At 37.4% G+C, this 24,086-nt stretch overlaps 1 protein-coding gene across 12 annotated transcripts in view; it reads right to left on the bottom strand.

Moving 5' to 3' along the window:
* The window catches only part of SOX5 (SRY-box transcription factor 5), a 648,107-nt gene that overhangs the window by 214,700 nt on the left and 409,321 nt on the right, over nt 1-24,086 (bottom strand). For 10 of the 12 annotated variants that reach the window (XM_030040646.2, XM_030040647.2, XM_030040640.2 and 7 more), the window contains one exon: nt 8,954-9,164. In XM_030040646.2, the coding sequence (XP_029896506.1) occupies nt 8,954-9,164 (211 nt within the window). Of the gene's footprint in view, nt 1-8,953; nt 9,165-12,807; nt 12,974-13,059; nt 13,312-24,086 lie in introns of those variants that run through there. The other 2 variants (XM_030040652.2, XM_030040653.2) reach the window with 2 other exon arrangements.

Here is a 24,086-nt window from a genome sequence, read left to right as displayed (position 1 = left end):
GGCATTCTTCAGCAGAAAGCACAGACTGATTTTTCTCTTCATTCACTTTTCACTTTCATCCCCCGGCTAAATAAATAAATTAAAACACAAGCTTTAAAGAACTCTATTACCCCAAAGACTACCACAGTAAACCTTTCATAAGCTCTCTAAATGTCCACTTCACCTGTACAAGATCACTGCTCAATAAAGAGCGTTTCATAAGTATCAACTTACGTCACATCAGCTAAACAGCAACGACAAAAACCCTTCAACAACAGACAGGTGACAACAAAGCAAGGCAAGAAAAACAAAAGCAGAAAACTTTCTGGACTAAGACAAATGCAGGAGAATAAAAGTTTACGAAAAGGTTTCTTACCCTTTTGCAGAACCGTCAAACAACTTCTATTGACTACTGAATAGCACACAGCAAACAGACCAAACAAAAGATATGATGAAAGATGTATTTACTTGTACAGGGCTCCTTCCCCCCCACCTCAACCTTTCCTTCCATTTCATATACACCCACACTGCACCGTTTACATTGTGTTGTTAAATAACCAATAGCAACCCAGATGAAAGAGTGGAAGGGTTTCTATGATGCTGTCAAGCACCAGACAGATGCTTGGCAGTGTCAATATGGTTCTTTACATTTGGGTTGTGCCAAGGTTTGAAATAAAAAATAAAATAGGAATAATACTACTACTTCAAGAGAGAAAGATGGCAACGAGTTAGTGCATGGACATGCAATAAATTTTTAAATCAAGGGTGTATCATCCTACCTGCTGGGTTTTACTTCAGCGATTCAAACTGTTACGGAAACCGATAAATAAAGCTTTGCTTTTTGCCTGCGTACTGGATTGCAAGAATTTTAATAGAAAGCAAAATAAAATTCTGGGGGTGTAATGACTGCAGATTTCTAGGCCCTCTAGAATAGACTCATAGGTTTCTGCTGCAAAGACATGCCAAGTATGTCTAACATATGAAGTATGATAAACTTCCAAAATCTGTTTCAAAATAAAATGCCCCAGGTGCTGCAAAACTTTTCTGACGGAGGCTTCAGAAGACACAGAAATTTGCACATTTGGAGGAAATAAAATTCTGAAAGCTTTTCTGACTAAAATATTAGTTTACCCTCAAAACTACAGTGCATAACATTCAGATACATTTAAGTGTCTTTATAACAACTGCTCATTTGTCCTCCTCAGGTCATCAGATACAAAAACACTCCCAAAACCTCTCCAGGATTTGAAACTCATTTTCATTTGACTAGTTTGAATTTTTTCATTTCAGCTGCCAAACCAAGTCAGGGGAAAAGCTGTTTCCACCTGACCCAAAATGTTTTATTTAATCCTAATTGAAATGTTTTCATTTCTCTTTCAGATTAATCATCTTAAACATCTAAAAACAAAAAATATCATTTCCAATGAAACATTTTGTCTAAAAATGTTGACCGTTCCAAATTTTCTACTATCTTTGGCTAAAATTAACTTGTTGAATTGCTGAATGGTATCAGTCCTTAATTACTATTTAACAGGTTTTAGGGTGTCGTCCCTGCCCCAACTCTCCTTTACTCTGTTTTGAGCGCTTTTTGAATTTATAAGTGACAGTATAGAAATCGCACACATAAAGCATGTTTTCTCCTGAGGTGATGCAGAAACCACAATACAATTAAACTGTACGAGAAGAAAAGATGATGAAAGGAGTTCTATCTTCCCAGTACAGCTTATTTACAATGCAGGAGATGCATAAAGTTGTGTAAAACTGGCAATGTTCAAACCACTTTAAAAATATCAACGTTAAACAGACACATAACTAATAAAAGTAAGCAACAGCTTCAAACTTCAGAGTGTTTTTACAAGGCTACTTCATCAGCTAAACAAGCAAGTGGGAGTTGCTGCAAATGTTGCTCCTTGCCATACTAGAGGCTTTCCCTTGCTTCTGGTAAACAGAAGACACAAGACAGCCTTGTGAATAGCTCATGGCACAGACTGAGATCTAAAGCTAATCAGACAGGATGATAGGTCATCTTAATCAACTTCAAAAAGCCAATCCACATGCTCGTCCCAGCATCTCGCCTCTCCTTCCCTGATCGCGCTCTCCCTCATTTGGCCGTATTTTCCCCTTCCCCCTCCACTTACTTCCCGCAAATTGTGCTGTTAAGAAAGAACGCGGGGAGCCCTTCAGGTCTCAGCATCCTGGGCGCAGGTGGTGGGGAAAACTTTGAAGTGAGCTCTCCACTAACTCTAGAGCTGGCCGTGCCTCCTCCATAAGCAGCTCTTATTAAAAAAAACACCAAGTATCCACTAGAACAAAACCAAGCAGGCCTATTTAATTAGGGCAAATGCTTGATATCCACTTCTTCATGTTAAACCACACAGTCACACAAGCCTGGGAGGTCTGATTAATTTTAATATGCACGGTCGTGACAAGCGCCTCGGGGGTAAGAGAGAGGGAAAAAAAAAAATCCCACAAACCCCGCTAGCTTGACAAATAGGTTTCAGCTAAATGTTGTGTATGTTGCCCAGATTAAGATGTTACTATTCAGCAAGGGCTTGAACCTTTAATATGAGGGACAAGAGGCCTGAGAAACAGGTGGCTCGCTCTTCACTCTTGAATAAATGACATCCCCAAAAGCTGCGGCACATAAGCATACAGAAAGAGCTGGCACACTCCCTCATGTATATTTGTATATTACCAGTCTGGGTCAGAGGTTTCTCCAGGAGTAATCCAAGGACTGAAATGAAACTCAGAAAGCTAATGGCTTTTCCAGGGGAGGGGGAAATATTAAAAAAACAAAAAACCAAAAAAACAGGGGGGGGGGGGGTGGGGGGTGTGCAAAAAATGAAGGCAGACTGCAAACTGACGTAGCTGGAATACATTGGGGGCAACAGGCACATCAAAATGATCTGGGGGTAAGGGTGGCAGCAAGTTTTGAAAATCCCTATTGAAATGAACCATGGCTATTGAGTCTGGCTACCTCAGGAATTAGGGGTAGACAGGAGCCCAGATAATTATTTTGGTCTTGGTGAACCACTTATATGCTGCACAGTAAAAGATGGGAGATGAGAGATCAAGCATTTTGGTTTGGCTGCTGCTTGTTCAATATTAAGGAGTGAACCAATATTAAGGAGTCTACCCTGGAAAGAAATTTTAATTATGGTGATCCATCAGAGAAGACTTTCATTCTAAAACAGGGAGGGGGAGAAGGACTGCATCTTCTCTCCAAAAGCACAAGTTTCCTGAATCTCACTTGACCATAATGCTTTCTTCTATATTTAAGATGCTGTATCAGCACCTCAGATGCCTTTATCAAAAGAGAAAAGAAAAATCCAAAAGCTACAAACCTTTGAGGATGTAAGCAAGAGAGACTTGGAAGGGAATCTAAGCAAATTTTGAAAACATCCATTGAAATAAACCATGACTATCAGGTTAAACTATTAGGAAGGAAAACACTTAAAAACTGAAGGTGACAAATGAATAAACTTCACTCTGAGCAAGTAAGAGCTGGCAGGGCTTCAAACTAGGCTACCTCTGTTCTAGAGTTAAAGCACTTGTTAATAAAAGTTTAAGCCACCACAGCATTTAACAGTGCCTTCTCTTCACATAGGCCTACTTCATAAACTTCATCTTTTAATTTTTTTTTAATTATTTTTTATTTTTATCAGCAGTATATGAATGCACATTTCCATATGGCAGGGTCTTTGAAAGAAGTGTACAGAAGTTTGATGCTCACTTGCTCCACAAGAAAAGACACATTTTCTGGTGACAGACTGCATAGAGGAACATGGAACCACAACACACTTGAAGCATCCTTCCACAGCAGCAGGAGTAAACGAACAAAACGCAAACGTACTCAACTGCAAAGTATACTTTTTTGTCCTTCAGTAGAACAGCGTTACAAAGCCTCTTCACCACATACTTAGTCAAACGGACAGTGAAGAACCAAATAAAAGAAATTCAAACCTCAACCAATTAGAGTATCCTTAGGCTTTTCCCAAATCTGTTCACTTTATTTCTTCCCATCTCATCAAATGTGATTTAAAAACAAGAGTTTGCATTTCAAAGGCCTCCCTTCTTGTGCCCATTAATGGTCTGCTTTGGAATTTATGGCTTAAGAAGAGGGAGACCTCTTGATTTCTTTACAAGATACGTTGATTAAGAGTTTGATAATATTAGGAGATATTCTGGGATCTTATTTCATCTAGGGAGCCTGAATTCAATACGGTTCACTTTTATAGACTACAGAACTGCTTAAACAACAGCCATTTAAATTACCACAAGAACAGGTGTTGTGATTTATAATGTAAACTTAAACATCAAACACAAATAGCCTTTGGGGGATGTTCAGAAGACAAAAATCATGCCCCAGAGGCCTTTCTCATCCCTTTCTTTCCGACAAAGTAATTACAGTATTGCAGCATACTATAATACATGAGGCTCTAGTATTCACATTACCTGTTAAAGCCCTGCAAACATATGTATTACCTGCTTACTAAACACTTGAGATTAATTGTTCCTGCTCAGAAGACCTAAGGACTAGCAGAACGAAATTCTGAAGTAGGAACAATACTGAACGCTATATATACTCAATTCTTGTGTGTGCATGGTTATACATATTTATGTCTAAATATCTATATCTAATATATGCACTTTATATGTATGTATATCTGTGTACACGCATTTCTATAAAATTCAAAGTATTCATTTAAACAGCCAAACAGAATTGAGTTTCAGAGGTCCTTGTTATAGAAGAATGAGCCATGCAGATGAATGAGTATACCCACATGTGCACACGCTCATGTGCGCAGTCTCTGTGGTCAGGTAGATACCCATATGATCCCTTTTATCCAGAATTCCTATAAATTCTGTACAATAACATAGATCTGGCCTCAGAAGATACAGTATGGAAGTTTTAAAGATAAACAGATATATAACCTATTACAAACATATACTGCCACAATGGAAAAAGAAGATTGATTCTTAATTAGGAGGTGTAAAGAGCTGGTGAGTACTCTGGCTTATTCTAAAAATAGGAGAGAATTTACTTGCTTGCCTATATTTTTTCCAGAAGCCAAGCCATACATTTAGAGGAAAGGCTACACAGATTTCAAGAGATTTAATTTTCCACAAGCCCAGACCATAAATTAAAATACAGCAATCCAATCCAATTAATAGTGCAAGAAAAAGCTAAGTGGCTGCTTTGGTCTTTGCTTTCATGAACTTGTGTCAAGCTCAGTGACTTCAAAGAGATTTCCATTTCATTTCTACAAATGAAGAGAATAGACAGACAGAGAGTCTCTGCCATCCTCTGATGCCTTAAGAAAACAGAAGAAAAACATGCCTGTATCTCATTCGCCTAATGATTTTAGCTGCAAAAGGAATCCTATGGTCGGCAGACGACCCTCAGGGCAAGGGCTTGAGGTCTGTCACAGTATATAAGGCTTCTCCAAACCCACTCCATTATCTTCATTATTGTATAGCAGGAATAAAAGGGGACTGACTCCTCTTCTGAAGTTCAAGTTAGAAAGGACAGAATGTTTCATGTAAAATAACATTGTGTGACTTCAGTAATAGGTTTATGCCTTTGGGGGCCTAATGCTAAAGCTGCATATAAGGATTTTCTGCAGAATTTGAAGGAAGAAAAATGAGCACTGTATTAGCAATGAGTAAAATTCCACAAGTTTTAGATTCACTGAAACACTCCATGTCTCTGTCAGCATGACTCATTGTCAGTCACATACTTTCATACAGCAAGAGTAAAATGGCAAGGGGGGGGGAGAGCATGGGGCTTTAGAGCTAAGCATAAACCCCTACAAAAACCAAAACCATACACATATGCAAGGAGGAAAAGGAAGTGACAAGCTTTTGGAAAGTTCTTAAGAATGAGTAGGTAGCATGGCTTCCTACAGGGGACATTAACCAAAGGCATATATACAATAAATCAACATGGAAAACATTTAATGAACAGTGATGCTTCCCTTGTTAGCTCATGTGTGGGTACATGTATGTGCTTACATATATGCATACATACACGTGTGCATTTGTGCACTCTGAGCAGTATGTTTTGTAACACTGTAAAAATTCTTGTCCTTTACTGACAAAATTCACTAAGTAGAAACTCTTATTTTCTAATGAACATAAGAAAACCATTTACCTTATATATCAACAAAGATTCTTAAAAACAGTCAGACCTGTTATCAGTATTTTGGGATATCTCACTTGTCCTCAAAACTGATTTAAGAAAAGAAAGGTCCTTTCCCTGACTGATATGAGGTTTGGATCGCGACCTAAAGTTGTTTACCCAGCCCTTCTCTTTTTCCCCGTTTTGAAGAAACAGGCCGTTTGAAAGAATGCTTCAAAAGCACATTTCCCACAGTAATTCAGAAGACAATTTCAAACAATAAAAACAGAGCCAACATAGCCCATTGTACAAGTTAAATAATATATAAACTTATGAGTACATAGAGAAAAGGGAATCTGGCTCATATCTGGTCTTCAAAAAATTCACAGGAAATTCATTTAATTAAACCTCAGCTACTGGTGCAAATGTTTCCCTTTCTTCCCTAAGAGAAATAAAGTATTATAGTATTGCTGTTGACATAATGCAGCAAAGCTTAACCAAGATTCTTGGTCTTCTCCTACAAAGCCCCACAAACCAGCAAGACTAAAAGTTATTACTGAAACACACAGTAATCATACATTGTTGAATTGTTACCTACATGTACTACCAAAGATTCCCACCTGTAACTTATCTTACTCATGGGGAAATTGGTTAATATTCTAATTACCTGACTAGCAACCAGCAATGACTGACAACTTTAATTTAGCACTACATGAAGAAGACATCACAATAAGTAAATTTTCTGCTGGAGTTCAAACACAGAAGACACTGTGCTTGCAGTAGTACTTACTTCTTTTAGGGAAAGAGACCATATTTGTGGAAGATGTCTAAGAACAGTCTTAACATCTGCACCCAGAAATATATTTTTTTTTTAATTAGCCACTCTAAAAACAATCATGTTGGCTGAAGGGGAGAGGGAGGGAGACTTGTCAAAATGATGTATTTGTCCCTCACCACCTTTCAATGCTCTTATGCAAGTCTAATTTTCTTCCTAGCCAGCTCACCTCTCTGGCCTCCTTTTGTTTCATGTCCCATTTCCCATTCTCTTCTAACTTCTGAACTTTTGTTAGTTCGCTTTTAAGGAGAAAGGGAAAAAAAACCCCAATCCTTTCCTATTCATTTTTTCCTGGACAGGGAGTAAGCAGACATGAATATGGCACCCTCATAATGACTTAACTAGGGCTTAATGAAATTTTCATCACAACCTGCTGTTCATTTTAATGGCCTTTGAAAGACAATAGAACAATGGCTAGAGGGAAGAAAAGATTTTCTGTTGCATGCATTTGCAAAGCCCAACATTCAGTTGCTCCCCCTCCTTTCTCTCCCAATCTCTTCACAAAGCTGTAGATCTTTTGTTTGTACTGTATATTTTCATTTTAGTAGAGCTGAGATAATGCACAGGCTCTGTAACCGTTCTCATGTCTGTCTGTGGCCTTTCCTTAATGGAGTCTGTACAGCTTGTACAACCTCATACTCAACAGAGTATTTATACGTTGCTCAGAACCCACTGTTCTTTCCTCTCTCGTATAGAGAACTCTGGTCTCCTTCCCCCCCGACCTCATACCACACACAGGAAAGATCTTTTCCATTCAAAGGCACAAGGTAGGTCACGGCACTGACCATTAAGTCAACGTAAATGCAAAATGAAATGCTATGATTATATGTAATATTCAAAAAGATGCTTAGACAAAGAATTTGTTTCCCAGCAGACCCTTACTGTGTGCTCCAGTCAAGAAGAGAAGACTAATTTACAATCCTGTCATGTTCATGTATGTGACAGTGTGGCTGTGTTTGCATCCGTATTTTCATTCCAGTATGCAGGTTGTCCTAAAATTTTCTTGTAGGTGTTATCAATTCATGCTTCAACACTGAGATGGGCTCTGAGGGCCATGCTTTTAAACATTTGAAATAGACTTCTACAACAGGGTAGGTGGGTGTAAATGAAAATGAAGTCTTACTCCTGTGCATTAGGGAATAAGGCTCAGTATGTTCACACAACACCAACTGGCCCACAGTCCCCTGGAAATCTAGCTGTAAATATGCATGCTGGATACCTATGGAGAACACAGTGAGACCTTCTTCATCCAGTCAGGGGTTTGACTCTGCCCCAAATAGGCAGGAACTGAAAATCTTACTTAAAGGAAAGCTGTTCAGTGGCTTCTCAGAAGTGAGATGTTTGGTCTTAGTCTCAGCCCACAGAGCACGAGTGACATTGTCATCGACTGGACATACACTCTCAAAACCAAACTGATTCTCCAGAGATGATACCTATATGCCAAGGTTGAAACTTGCTGGCCAGACATAAAGCAGAGAAACCCAGTACTGTGTCTGTTTGCATAGTACCTGCACTACAGATAAAGAGAGGATGACATGATAGGACATGATCCAGACAAAAGCTTTCATGACTTCCAAATTTAACATCTTACCTTTCAAATAATGACATGCCTACTAGACAATTTCACAAAAACATTGACATTGCTGATAACACTGCTTTTTGCTCTAGAAGCGGGGGAGGGGGAGAGTAGTGGTGTAAATGACCCCCAGGCTGTTAAAATTACAGTGCTCGTTGTACCCATGTTGAGGATGTTGCTGTGTCTATTGCAACTGTGTCAAAAAGACTGTTACGTCAGACAAAGGCTCTCATTTGCGAAAAGCTAAAAATGTTAGCTATAATGGGATATTGCTGAAACTTATCTCTAATGTAGATAAGAACTATGAGTTCTTTACTTCAATTATGCTAGCAACAAAAAGCAAATGGAGCAGAAAATGGGAAGATTAAAAAGTATACATATCCAAAGAATCTGGAGAAAAGAAAACAAAACAGAAAATTTTGGCCCGTTTCCCAGGCCTTACCTTCTGGCTCATTTTTGATGAGCTCTTCCATTTTTCTTTGCTTAAGGGTGTCTACAACATCCGCTAGGCTCCCTTTGCGCCTTTCAGGGGTTCCCAGGGCTGTGCTGGACAATGATTCTCCACTCTGACGCCCACCTTCTTCTGCCTTCAAGGGTGAGGTAGATGAGTTGTGCGGGGCAAATGAAGACATCACTTTATTGCCATCAACTTCCTGAAAGGGGAGAAAACTGAGATGAAACATTTCTTTCTTTTCTTAAAGAACAAAAAAATAAAGATGGAAAGAAAGAACAATCCTTTGTTCTTTGAGTTCATTGCTGTTTGTTCTTCTGTTGAAACCTTTAAAAAGGCATGCAATGCTTCAAAAGCACCCAGAACAAAGCCTATCCATAAAGCATAAACCAAGATTACAGGCTGAAGTGAACAAAGATCAGCTTGCAAGAGAGAAACATAAAATACAGTTTTTCCCTAATTGAGAAGAAGTGTTGTACTCACAGGTTTCCCAATAACAATGGTATCGATTACCTTTAATTGTTTGTTCTTTTACAGCTTTCTTTCGAAAAAATCTTCAATTTTTACAAGGACCATTAATTTCCTGACTTGATAAAGTACTTAATGCCTTGATGGCTAGTTGTAAGAAATGAAATAGTAACCAAATATTAAATGCTCTTTGCCATATGACTAACTTGCAGTTCAAGCAGTTCTCCCATCTATAAAGGATGAAGCAACTGTTTTCTGTTTTCTAATTCTCTTTCTATTCTCCTCTTCCATCTCATACCTTCATTTCTTGTAGAGACAGTATTTTTCACAAAGGTGGTCCTAATGACTTTCACTGGCAGCACAATGGCAAAACTCTGTGACTCCCTGGCACATACACACAATTCTCCTCATGTGAGAGTCCACAGAGGTCTACTCATTAATTTTAATGGAAACCAAAACTGGTTCCAGCATCTTCAAACTTGCCTTCATTAATGTGAGAGCCTTCTCTTCCACACCGCCTCCTACATAAAGCAATGTTCTCTGCATATATTCCTTTCCCCTTTTATGTCTCTTTAATACCCTACCCTTCTGTACACATCTCTGAAACACTTTTTTTTCCTCTGCTAACATATGCTATCTATACCTTGCAAAACTTAGGTCAACGTCTCCGAACAAAGCTTGCTGCAGAGTACATATACGGCATAACATAATGCTGCAAACATGAACAGTTTTTATTTTGATCAGATTCTCCAGAGTTGTTTTTTCTTTTTCATTATCCCATTTTCTTACATTTTTGTATTCCAGGTGTTTAATGAACACTATTTCTAAAGAAGTCACTGGATCATCTTGTGATCTGAGTTACAGACTTCCTTGAAAAAGTCTTAATAATTTTTAAATTGTTTTCATTTTATAGGGTATGAAAGCGACACATACACTGTTTTTAGTGATTTGTGTTACAATTTTATCATTTTTCTCTAGAGTAATTTTTGGTGTCTCTGGTTTAATAAACCACTATATTTCAGCAAAAATGTGTCTTTTCATAAATAGAACATGAATTGCTAAAAATTATCTCAATAAAATTTGAATAAGGCAACAGGGAAGTTCTGAAGTAAAGAATGTGTTTGTTGTCACAGACTACTTTGTTTTGTCAAAAAGATTACCTCTGGTTAAGAAAACTTTTAGTGCAAACAGTTTTGAGCAGCTTGAATGTGTTATACTAGTGAATAAATTCCCTAACAGAATCGGATTTAACTGAGATTACAATCTGGGCCATCATATGCCCCAAAAGCCAAACCCAGTGATGTTAATGAGAGACTTTCTACTGACGTCAATGAGCTTTTGACCAAGCCCTAAAAAAATGTTCTGACTCCAGTCAACAGAAATACTCCTTTTTTTTTTCCTTGCAACTCCCTCCATTTTTGTTCTGCACTTGGAAAATTACTAGTTGCTAACAGTGGACGTAAAAAATGAGTTGGAGCTGAATGTAATTCTTTTTCACATATATAAACCTGAAGAAACTGGTTTTTAACTGTGACGAGCAAAATAGTTAACTTCAGCATCAGTTCACATTTTATAGAACATTCAAACCCATTATCACCAAGTGGCAATTCTTTCCTACAGACAAGGCCAAAAGAGGAAATATCTTGAAAGCTGTTTTCTTATTCAAACTTTGAAGACAGATAAGCCAAATACCACCCTTAGTTACAGTTCTTAAATTCACCTATACCATCAATTATGTATAGGAACAGTATCGTTCCTAATTTTACCAGGAACTAGTTTCTTGGTTTTATCCCAAAGTGGGCCCTAAAGACACTCACTTGTGTTTCTGTGCATGTCACACATTGGTCACAGACACAAAGGACTTGCAAGAGCTGCCTAAGCTTCAGGAATCATCATTGCTGTTTCCATGTAATTTTGGGTACATCCAAGTGTTTTTATACATACAAATATATCCTGAGTTTAAAACAAGTTTGTTATAAGAGAAGAAGTATAAGAACACAAGGATTGAATGATACGTAAAGTAATACAAGGTGATTTTCAAAATCACAAATTGCTTGGCATTCAAATGGAACCCAACTACTAAAATTTCCCTGCCTCTCTTTCAGGGGAAATGGAATTGTGAGGGGGAGAGGACAAGACAGTAGTTTGTGGGTAAAGCAAGGACTCTGGATACTCAATTCCTAGTTCTTTCAAATGTTCTATGTAACCATGGAAAAAGTCACTTTTCTTTCTGCATTTCAGTTTCCTACCTGTAAAACAGGCACAAAAGAAGTAATTTCTTACATTGTAAAGGTCTTGGAATGATAAACTCATTAATAACAAAGAGGCGCCCTGCTACTACAATGTTGTCTAAAAGCATTTATAGAGTACCACAGTTAAGAAGACTTCATAGCTGGACAAAAAAGGAAAGGGAAGTGTTCTACACAGATTTTTTTTTTTGTAAGAAATTATATATTAATATACACATCTAAGTAATCATCCCCAAAACAAAATGTTTCCTTAGACTGCTCGTTAGGTGTACATGTATGCAGTGTTTGCATATCACATACGTGGGCTATTTATACACTTGTGGGGTTTAAGATACACTCCACTTAATCAAAACACATATACAGTAGGGGAACAGCTGCAATCACATCTCAGTGGGCTAAATTACAGTACACCAGTGAATTATTCATTCAAAAAGATCTGTAGCAATCACACATCCACTGCGTGATTTGCAGTCTAAGAGGAATCCTCTTCTTTCCATACCAGCGGATGAGCACACACATCAGCTACTGCTGCTGATGAGAGTTCAACATGTATCCTCTAGCACACCAGCTCGAGAATCTGTCTGCCCCACTTGTCCATGATCTTTTCATTCTGTCATTCGGAACAACAACCTGAAATGCTCAGCTATTATCTATGCTTTCGCTTTACATCCCTCTGTTTTATTTTGCTCTTTCTTATGCTATTACTAGTGAAACTGAAAAAAAACTTTCAATAGTTCTGGATTTCTACTTTTAACATGTAAAAAGAAAGGACACTTCCACATAAAACCTACTCGTCTCAATGGTTGTATAAAGCTAGAAAACTTCTAGCAAGGAAAATCCTCTGATTGTACATATGAGAGTTTAACTATCCCCCTGAAAACACTCAGAGAAATCCTTAATGGCAAGAAAGATATGTCAGCAACAGTTTAAAATTAATCCCCTGAGAAAGAAGTTCCCTCCCAACAGGTGAGATTTAGTAGGTTCCTTTTCTGAAAGGACAAATTCACATGACTTTTTTCAGTTACCTGAGAGAAAAGCAACAACACTGTAAAGAGTGGTATTAAAGAACCTAAATATCTACTACTGACATGCCAAAATGAAGTCCATCAAGCCACACGCAAGACCTACCTCTCTGTCACCAAAACAGTGGAAAACAGACACTCCTTTACCAGAGAACAGTCTCTCTCAGCTGCGCAACAATTTCACCTGTTCAAGTTTGATTACATTCCAGCCTCTGGCACTGTTAATCCTGGTAACAGTTTTATGCAGTTAGCAGCTGCTTCATGGATGGGGCTCTATTGTTCATTTGCATTGCGAATTGCTCTGCTAATGTGTGCTGGCACAACATTTCATCGAACTCTGAGCTGGGATTGTACTCACCAACACCTGATGCTGCTGCTTCTTGCTTTTCCCACTTCAGAAAGGCAGAGAAGGACACAGATCCTGCTGAATCAAACACTAGGCCCTTCTTTCCCCGCCAACAACAGCAACAAAAAAGAGGACTGCCCCACGTTTCGCCTCTTCTGCTTCTGTTCCAAGCTAGAATCCACAGGAAGACTTGTTCATTTACAAGAAAGTTGTCTCTGTATTGCCAAACAGCTTTCCACCTATGGAGGAAATACCTCTTCCAAGGTTTAATGATAAAACAGGCTTCTGCCCTTTCAGGATGAGGTCAATAATCTTCCTTTGTTAATCTTGGGCAAGCTTTACTTAATCTAGCCCCCTTGTCACCTTTGTGATTGACAGGAAAAGTCATGTCACTGGACAATGGACTTACCCTCACTGAGCAATTATCTTTTTTTAAAGATTACACAACGTTACCCTTGCTCTCATAAAAAGCGCAAACATTTCGCAGTTAAAAGAAACTATTCGTTCCAACTGTATCTTTCAAATTGTCTCTCTCCATTTCCAGGGTCCAATCGAGGCCTATTTCAGTTCTACAAAGGGACGGTGAAACACTTAACGGAAGAAACAAGTTGTACCTGGGGAGATTTCCAAAATATCTCTTCGTGCTCATCTTAGATCTCATCTTCTCCTTCCTCATCTAGAGATGCACATTATTCCTATCTGCAATTAAACTCAGACAGAAAACTCTGTTTCTGTGACATTAAAATTTTGTCCCAAACCAACCAATAATCAAACCAGAGGAAAACTGAGAACTAAGTCTGAAACTGTTAATTACCACCATATGGTATGCAAGGAGGTTGCATCTGCAGCAAAAAAAATAATTATTAAGAGAATCGAGCTTCTGGCTTTGCAGCCAAAAACACCTGGAAAAAAATACTTGTGCTTTTAAAACTAGCACTGATATTGCCTGATTTTAAGAAGCCTGTGATCCTAAACGCAACCTAACAAGTTCTCTTTTCAAAGCTGGAATTTTGCCATACTTTGCTCTTTTAGAATGTATAAAGAAAACACGAAAGCAATTTTTTTGCTCTGCTTTCTACACTACACATGTAGGCCTATATATTTTATAGTCTCCATAGTGACCAAGGAAGCTGGTAACAGTATGACATAATCAAAAACCAGAATACTTCACACTTCTGAAGACAAATGATTCTTAAGGAGTTTAATACTGTTTGCTACTTATTTTTATTTATTTTACCTAATGAACTTTTAGGGAATGAATATCTATGTTTAAGATTCAACAGCATAGCTACTTCAAGTGAAAATCTGAAAGCTATAAAAACACTCCCAATGCCCACAGGAGGTCCACCAGCAATTATAAGGAAAACCAAACTTGACATTTCCAACATTTTTTAAGGTTTAAAAGAAACAAAACACACACACAATATTCACAAAGCAAGAATGATCTTTCATTTTTTCTTAACCTTCCATTTACAATCTTTGCCTTAATTAATATAATTAACTTACTTTAGGAGCATAAGTGCCATTAACTTTCAATGGGAATCATATCTTCAAATCACTTAAGTGATTTGAAAAAGTCTCTCCTTCTACATTCTGTGTCATAGGGGCTGTAGGGCAGATATTACCATAAACCTGTATGGTTTATGGTGGCTGTCAACTTAGCACCTTCAGGAAGATGAAATACATATTCCACAAGGCTTCCCAATTCACACTTCAGAATTTCTTTGCTTCTATCTTACATTTAGACAGGTCTTTTGTCTATAGGTTTCCTTCATGGAGCAAAGTTGTTCATCAGTAATGGAAAGGAATGATCCCAAGGAGATTTAAAAGTAACAGTGGAGGAGGAGACAGTGAGAAAAAGGGAGACTATGTAAAAGGGCATAGAGAGGGAAAAAAAGTGGAAGAGGATAAATACACTATTAGGAAGTAAGAACTGACAATAACACATAATCCAAAGAGGGATAAAAGAGATGTTGAAGAGTGTTACGTAAAGAAACCTATAAAGATATACATCCACAGGCTATGGTTCTGCAACTAGATCCATGCAAACCAAAAGCTATTCTTACACAGATTTTTTTTTTCTTCTAGGACTGTCATTTTAATGATTACGAGGAACTGAAATGTAATGGAGAGTGAAGAAGTTGATGAATGGATCTGAAGAGTCAGCTGAAAAGGTCATCATGGCAGACGAATTTTACCTGAACTAGGTGAAATAAACACAGTAAATAGAGATGCACTTTTTTTTTCTTTTCACTATGTACGATCATGCTACACTCAAGCGAAATACATTCAAGTCAAATATTGTCTTGGTTTTGCTGAAATTATGTATTTGGGACTCCATGATTCATATTTTGGAAGTATTACCCATTATCAGAGAATCCTGATCACATCTAGCTCTCTCTCTAAAATGTTAATACTTTGCTTGGTACTGGATTTTTTTTTTTGGCAAGCATTACTATCCCTTGCCCTTCAGGTTGTATTTATTTGACGTCAAGTGCTGTATCTAATTAATGACCTCTTTTTGATGAAGCAGAAGATATACTGGCAGAGGTTTCAATGGGAAGACTAACAGGTATTTCCAGTGTTTGACATCTATGAACCTTGTTGAAAATGATTTGAAGCTCAAAGAGAAGACCATCTGCTCTATGAACTCTGCTACATCAGACACTTTCCCTTCTTCTACCTTTTCGCTCCATATGTAAAACTGAGACAAAAATAAATATTTCCTGCAGCTTAGGGCATTTTCTATAATTGATGTAAAAAGCCTGGAGATTATTGGACAAAAGCCTCATAGCAGTTGTATTTTCATTTTTATTGATGCAATAAATACTCAGCTCTTACATTACTCTGTGGTGCACTACAGCCCAATCATCTGAAACCGGAAATTGGGAACTCTCTCATATATCAAGCGCCACCCCACAGTATCAGAGAGTAACACTGAAATGTACTTTGATTTTTTCCAAATACCATGATACTCAGACTGCTGCCATAACTGCATGAGCAAAAGAAAATTTCAAGCGTTTCCAAGGTTTGGAAATGAGTTTTAAGAAACTGTTCAGTTGCATTCACACAAAAGGAATAACTTATAATCCGTTTTGCATTGATTTCTAACTTTATCCTCTGTGATTTACAGAACATAGGAGCAGATTTTTCAAAGATTTAAAGTATCTAAAGATATAAGGAGGTGCCTAGTGGGATTTCTGAAAATGCACAATAATATATATTCATTTAATTCCCACTGATTTCATTATAGGTCCCTGAAAATAAAGAGATGGAACCAGCACAGTGCGACTGGCTGACTCTCTGTGCTTCTTCAACAGACCGTTATCAGACTATCTACAGTACAGAGCACAATCTGATAACCAGTGCTTTAAGACAAACATTTCTTCTCCGCTGGCTGTTCTGCATTCCAGCCCATCCCCAAACATACAGAACAAGTTTAGTATTTCTTACTGCTTATCGCACCATTTCTACTTGACTTATTACAAATCAAAGAATTACATGCAAACTGTGGATCTGTTTGTAGTAAAAAATATATGAGAAAATGTTGTGAGTGAAATTTTAGAACCTCTTACATTGGATGTCTAAGGGGTTTTTTTACATTATTTTCTTTTGTGCTACAGATTCTGGTTTTATTTTTAGCCCACCTCTTTGTCCCATTCCTTGCAATGAAGTGTTCCCCCATAAATAAAAGTAAATTGCAAATCTTTCTACAGAATATAGGTATTAAATATAGTGAAATAGTACAAACTGCTTTGTATTGGGTAAATGTAGTTAGTGACATAATTCCTGACACCCATCCTCAGACCAGATCTCTCCTACTGCCTCTTTCTCCAGCAAAACTCATTTTAAGACTGTAATATAGGATTACATCTATTTGCTCTCAAAATACTTAACAAACAAAACTGGCATTTTGAGAACTCCTAATATGTTAGCTATAACCTGCAAAAACAAAGAACATGTTGTACTATAACAGCCTTGTTATCTTCATGCTAGTAATCTTCATGCTTAAAAATAATAAATAAAACTCTGCAAAAGCACTTTTAAGACTTTTATGATCTGTTCCCTGGGGGACTAAAGATCACCCTTAAGACCTTGCTAAACAAAAAATAAGACTACTTCTCAAAACAGCTTGGTAGAGTCTTCAGCATACATTAAATCCTTCTAATAGTTTGGAAATCATGTGGTATAAAACTATTATCTTTGTAAAAATACAAGCTTACTAACCATATACAACAACTCTGGTTTTTTTAAGCATAATAAAACCTACATTGAGTGTCAGAAACAGTTTCATCACCAGCTTTCTTACTATGAAACAAACCCGCTGTCTGTGCTAACTCCTTGAAAGAATGGAAGAGGACCATCTGAGCAGAATTTAGTGATACAATAAAAGGAATGCCATAGGCTAGCAATGGCTCCAGGCCTGTTCCCAGCTACCTAGCTTTCACACTACAACTCACCACTGTTTTCAGATGGCAAAGGGATGCAAGATCACCTCATCTGTTCTCTGGTAGCCTACAAAAAATCATACCAGGCAGACATACTCACCTCATTCCTTTGTCTGGATGGCTGAGAGGAGAGTGAAGACAAGCCACGTACGATCTGGTCGAAACTGTGTCCTCTTTGTTGAGGACAATTTGGAGGGTATCTTGTCTGGAGAGAACAACCCTCCAAACTGGGGAACAAAAGAAAAGAAAATATCCTGCACCCATAAGGGCCTGTGCTCATGTTTATCGTAAGGCAGTGTGATTCTGCCAAGTACCTAAAGCAGGTATGTAACAAAACGGCACACTCAGCCCTCTGGTGTGGTCCCAGTTTCATCTGGGCTAGTAAAATGTCTCAGACAGTGAGGTTTCCCATTCCCCCTATGGATATTCTACACAGTAAAAAAAACCCTCATTGCTCTGAAACATTGCCTTGTATTTGCTTCCTTTCAACCCAAACCTCTTCTTATACAGCTGCTTCTTCCAGCGCTCTGCACTATTCCTCTTCCATGTTAGAGCTTGTACCATCCACATCTTTTTGGACAGTTAGCATATATTTACTTTGTTATTACTGGCCCATATTTAGCCTCTCCTCTTTCAGTCTTGTCTCACAAATCAGCTCCAACAACTCTTCAGTAATTTGTTGCTTGCATCTGAAATCCCTCCAATTTGCTGACTTCTCTAACGCGGCCAGAATTGAACACATTATTTCACATGTAATCTTAGCAAAGTTATGAGGAGAAGGACAATTACCTCATTACCGCCTTTTTTGCTGCCTTGCTACATGACAAGCTCATATCTAATTTGTTTTAACACATCTAAATCTTTTTCAGCATTACTGTTTTCCAAGTGCCTTACTCCCATTGATTATCTGTGGTTTGGATTACTTTATCCAGCTGTATCAGTCTGTAATTTTACATTGGAGTATTTCCTGCCACGGAGTCTCCCTTTGATTTCTTTGGTATTATGGTTGTAGTCTCCCTGGATGCGCCGCTGGCAACTTTAAGGAGTGTATCGTAATTCACTTGTTCAAACTTCTAAAACAATGTGTTTATTCCTCCATGTTTCTAAGATGTTGTTACAGGCGCTCACTGTCCCATGAATCCTGTACCAAGAACCAGACAGCTTACAGCAGGCAAAGGACTACCATAACCACATTCCTTTCAGTCCACGTTTTTTTCCAGCCACCTCAGAATAACACAAGAGACGGATGCTGCTACATAACTAGGAGGCTCTGACAGGCCAGGGTAAGCAAAAAGATACGATAATGAAGGACACCTGTGCAGAGTATGTTGCCCTAGGAAATTCCTCCTCATTTCTACTGAAGGAATTCCTCTGACAATCTCTGCCATTGCGGCTTTTCAAGAGGTACCCATCTTTTTCTGACATTCAGTGTATCTGCCTCTTTCTACTAGTTAAATAAAATCACATTGTACAAGATCATTCTATTCTCCTCTCAACAAGTTAATGCGTTACTATTTTTCTTTTTTTATACTTACTTTATCTGGAACACTCAAATGAGATGCATGAAATACTGTATGAAGGAAGCATCTCGCAGTGCATGCATGCTTATGGACTGAATTCCATGCAACTTCCAATAATCAACTCTTTTGGAATTATTTATTCTTTATACTTTTGAAGATCTTAGCCCACACATTCAATATCGGGAATCTTGCACATATCCTACATGAAGGGTAGGTGTGTGGCTAAATCTACTACACTTTTAAAATAATCATGTTCTGCTTTACATATGTTGTATATTGTTCATGAGCCTTCTCATTTCACATCTATTTATCTACTTGTACCATGTGTTTGCTCTCTTGCTTTTCAAAAGATTACAACTAGACTTACAGGATGATAACTGTCAAAATCATCTTTACCTCCATGGAGATTAGTATCACTTTATTTCTTTTTCCAAAACCAATCTTCTGGAAGTTCTCATTTGCTAGAAGGGCCAGAAAGCATTACTTTATTAAAATGGAATAGCTACTTGAGAAATAGCCCCATTGTCTCCACTGGAGTTAACTGTAGCATAAGATACCACATACAGAATATGAATTTTTCAAAATGAATGCTCTTGGTTCTGAAATATGTTTGTCTCATTCATTTCTTTTCGAAATGCAGATCGTCTAGCACATGGGACTCATGGATCTGCTTTTACCCAAGATCTCTATTCTTTTACCTGCTTTTTATAGACTTCAACAATTACTGTCTACTACTTACTCTCTGACACTTCTTAAGTAACAGCTACACAAACAATAATTTATAGGATTTTTCCAAGCAGTAACTGTTTTCATCCTTTTTAGCAGTTATTAAAAGACTTATTTTCCCTCCAAAATTTATTTCACCTGCTGTTCTCTTTATGTCTTTTATAACTTGATTTTCCTTCTATCAACGACTGTTCCACAATTTTAGTGAAATAGAATTTGGAATTCTGGTATAAACTGAAGTACTTTTCTCAACTTTGGAGGAAAGATTGCACAGGATATAATAATAAAATATATATATAAAAATATATATATTTTTTTTTTTCTGTGTTTATCAACACAGAATAAAGACATTCACAGAAAGTCAGTTCCACAGAACAATCTTACTTGGATCATATGCACTTCAAACAGAAGATGGTGTTTGATCAGAAAATGCCAAATATATCAGAATAATTAATAAAAATTAATGACAAAAGTCTATCCCCATAACACTGGTACATAAATGTAATATGTGTTAGAGCTATTAAAAATTTGTTCATTAATCCCCACAAAATCCCTTTGTGATTATTGCGTATAGGGCAAATCAGGAAATTACATTAACTGACTTGCCAGGTTCCAAAGCAAGGCAATGGCAGAGCACGTTCAGCATCCAAGGGTTACCGAGAACCAATTCTCTGTTCACTCTTCTGGGTCTTAGTACACCTCAAATGGTAACATTATGTTCTGCTCAGGGGAGCGGCATGATGTCATTTTATCATTTAAGTCCCATTCTGAAGCACATTCAAGCAGAGCTTAAACAAGATTTAAAATGCACATAGACCCTGCACACAGGACCCAGTTTAGACTGTGGTTGAGTGATGCAAAAAACCCAATAAATTCTAATTTATGACAGATTCACAGTTGTTCTCACTCTGCAGATCAGGGTTTTTTTCTTCTGTTCCTTTAAACTGCAGTCAGTAGCATACATTGCCTACTATGAAGAGACCTTTGTGATAAGATGGTATCAAGGGATGTTGTGACACTCCTGATTAAGAATTACACAGTGAGCAAACTGTACAGAAATGCTAATTTTCCTCCCCTTTCTCATCACTTACCTAAATTATTCTGAGTAATACAAATGATCTTTATTAGCTTTAAGGCAGTTCAGTCTCATTCTCTTATACCATATTTTAAAAGAATTCATATTCCTGTAGCTGATTAAGTCCACTATATATTTTCCTTAACAATTAATTTTGTGCACTGTTTTATGTCATGTTCACAAATAAACAAAAAACCCCAAAGAACATCTATTCTTCTACACTCATAGCCAACTACCCACCATCAGCAGAGGATGAATAACTTTTGCTGGAAATAGCCCTTCTTCTCCAAGCTCCTCTTTGAATCACTGATTTCTGAGTATTCCCTGTAGTTTTCAGTCATCATGAAGTGATGCTGAAAAACCCACAGAATTGCCCAACCCAAATAAGACAGACACAATTTTCTCCACTTTAGCTGGAAAGAATGTAAGCCTACTTTGTGACGAGGAAGTATTGGTTGACTAATAGAGCATGGTTTATACAAAATCTGTCTTTTTCTGACCTTAAATTTATCAAGAGTGAGTCTCAGGATGTGATCCAGCCAGGTATCACTGTGCCTACCAGCACTGAGCTGATGTACAGAACGTTTCTAACAAAAAGTTCTCTGCAATCCATTCATTATACTTAGCAACATCAAACAGGGAAAAATAATTAAAAAGCTCCTATTGAGCACCTAGAGACCTTGAGCACAGACAGGGGGTGAACACAAAGACAGGGTATTTGGTTATAAGAGTCACACTTCATTTTTTTTATATATATATATACAGACATACATACACATTAAAAGAAATTACAGTACATTTTGGAGGGTTTCCTTATTTTCTTCCTCCCTTCTATTCTGGTCTATGAGTGTCTACACTTACAGTATACATATTTAAACATACTTAAAAGAGTTACATAAAATTTCTTAATTTAAGTTTTTTTCATCTTCAGATGTACATGTATGTGGAGACTACATATTTGAAAAATAAATTGCCTGAATAAATTCAATTATGTGAAGTGAGAGTGAAAATCACATGCAAATGACATTATAAACAGTAACTATGCTGACAGCTTATTTGTACTTACAAGGTACAAAGCAGGCAAAAACTAGTTTCTGACACGTAAGACCGGTCCATCTGACAGGCATCCAATCTTCCTTACGGTATCGTTGACAGTACTGGAGGTTGCACTTACACATTTATATAAAGCTCTTCTCAATACATTTTGGTATTACATTTCTGTTATTTAAACACTACATAGTGTCTCATAACTTAAGGTTCAAAGAAACTTTTAAAAATAGAGGGCTAAAGGAGGATGTTACCATGACACTATGCTGCAAAGTCCGATATCCCTGACCACTGACTGCTTTCTTGAGTAGTTAACGTAGTACATCACAGTCATGTTCACGGCTATTAGTATTAACAATAGTTATAATATGACAATTTTGTTTCTTTCATCAGTATCACATATTAATCAGGAAGCACATTTGTGTCATTCATAGAAATGTAATGTACTTTCTTCCCTCCATCCAGGCCTTGCGCTAGAGAAAAATTTAAAAAGTTTGGAAGGAGCACACATATAGTCTGCCAGCTGCCCTGTCTTTCAACCTGGTGTTACACAACTTTATCATGACATCAGTTTTCACTAATTATTTAGGAATCAGATTCATAAAATAAAGAAGTCTTTACACTGCAGGTTCAAATTCACCCCAAGCCTATACAAATCAAGGTACTGTTATCACATAAGGAGTTGGTAATGCAAAAAGATTAGATGATACATAAATCAGAGGTACCCCAATCATCCAAAACAGCATCTTCAAAGCAGAAAATCCGGGATTAGGAAGGCCCACAGAACAGAACGGGGATGCACAGTTATATTTTCTCTGACTAAATGGAGAACTTCTGAGGACTGTCTAAACAACACCCTTTTGTAATCATTTTTCCATTAAGATATTAATTATCAGCCTGCTTCTCCTGATTTCAGCACATATTTATTCTCTAAAGAAGCTGGGTAGAATATTGAACAATTAGCAAGACTTTCAGAAGATCTCCATCAGCAAATTGCTTCTACCTCCACAGGTTATTTTCAGTGAAAACAGGATCACTTGGTTCAGACGACTAAACTGTTCTGGAAATCTCACTTCCAGAACACATTTTATTTTAAGCCTTTGTGTGCAAGTTTATTAATTTTCATCGCAGCTATTATTCACTTAAATAAAAAGTAGAACTTTCTTCCTTGGAAGTAACAGAATGAGTCTTAGTACCAGAGAGGTCAGCTTATGCACAGTGTACACTTAATTGAACACAACCAGAATTAGCCGTGAAAATTTCTCAGGAGAACTAGTAGTTTGTCTTAGGTTTTACTCTTTTGCTTAAGCACTGATGAAATGAAACACTCTCTTACAATATCCAGTGAAGATACTAATGAAAATAAACTGGAAAATAGACAGCAACAAACTTGTCTGGAAATTGCTAGCCATTCTTGTGACTGCAAGGGTTGCAATTAATTTGAGATTGGCACAGATTAGTAGAAGTTTACATGGAAGCATTTGTGTTCTGCTTCTATAACCAGTGAACCTCCTACAATGTATGGGGATAAGTAGAACAGTGGCTTTAAAATGTCATCTTTATTCAACATATTTGCTCCCCATGTATTTTCTGAATCACGTCTATCTGCTTGCTTTATTGACTAAATTTTTTTAACTGCCATTACCAGTAAAGAGTCAATACTGCTACAAAAGAAGGAACTGGACTCTGTTTTGCAGACATATCATCAACAAAATAGTCAGTTAACTACCATTTGCAAAATGTTTATTACTAGAGATGACATGAGGCAGAAAAGACACAGCTTTATTTTCAAACCCCAGGTTAAGTTATAGCATTATAGGCAATTAATAAAAGTATCGTATTTTTATGCAACTAAATTTGACCTCTAAAGCCACAGCAAGACAGAAAACATGGGACCCTTTAATGTCATTTTTACAGTCATTTATCTGACTATAACCACACTTTAAAGCGTTAAGGTCAGCTGGTCATGAAGCATGAGCCATACTTCTGACTACTATGCACCACATTTGACTTGAGAGTAAATAAGGGACTGACACTCCATTAACCTTCACAAGTACAATTATTTATCAAAACAGTTCAAAAGAGTACCCAACAGAGAACTGATAAATCTGGAAGTGAAAAACGGAACTGTAACGGAACAAACTGATCCTTTGCCAGTGATGAAGAGCTATTTCCTACCACAATTCCTGGGGCAAGTCCTCCAGTCAGTTTTCTAACACATCC

The sequence above is a fragment of the Aquila chrysaetos genome, chromosome 17, assembly GCF_900496995.4.
Source record: "Aquila chrysaetos chrysaetos chromosome 17, bAquChr1.4, whole genome shotgun sequence".
Taxonomy (NCBI): Eukaryota; Metazoa; Chordata; class Aves; order Accipitriformes; family Accipitridae; genus Aquila; species Aquila chrysaetos.
Note: the sequence above shows the minus strand (reverse complement) of the source record. Positions and strands in the feature narration are given on the sequence as shown.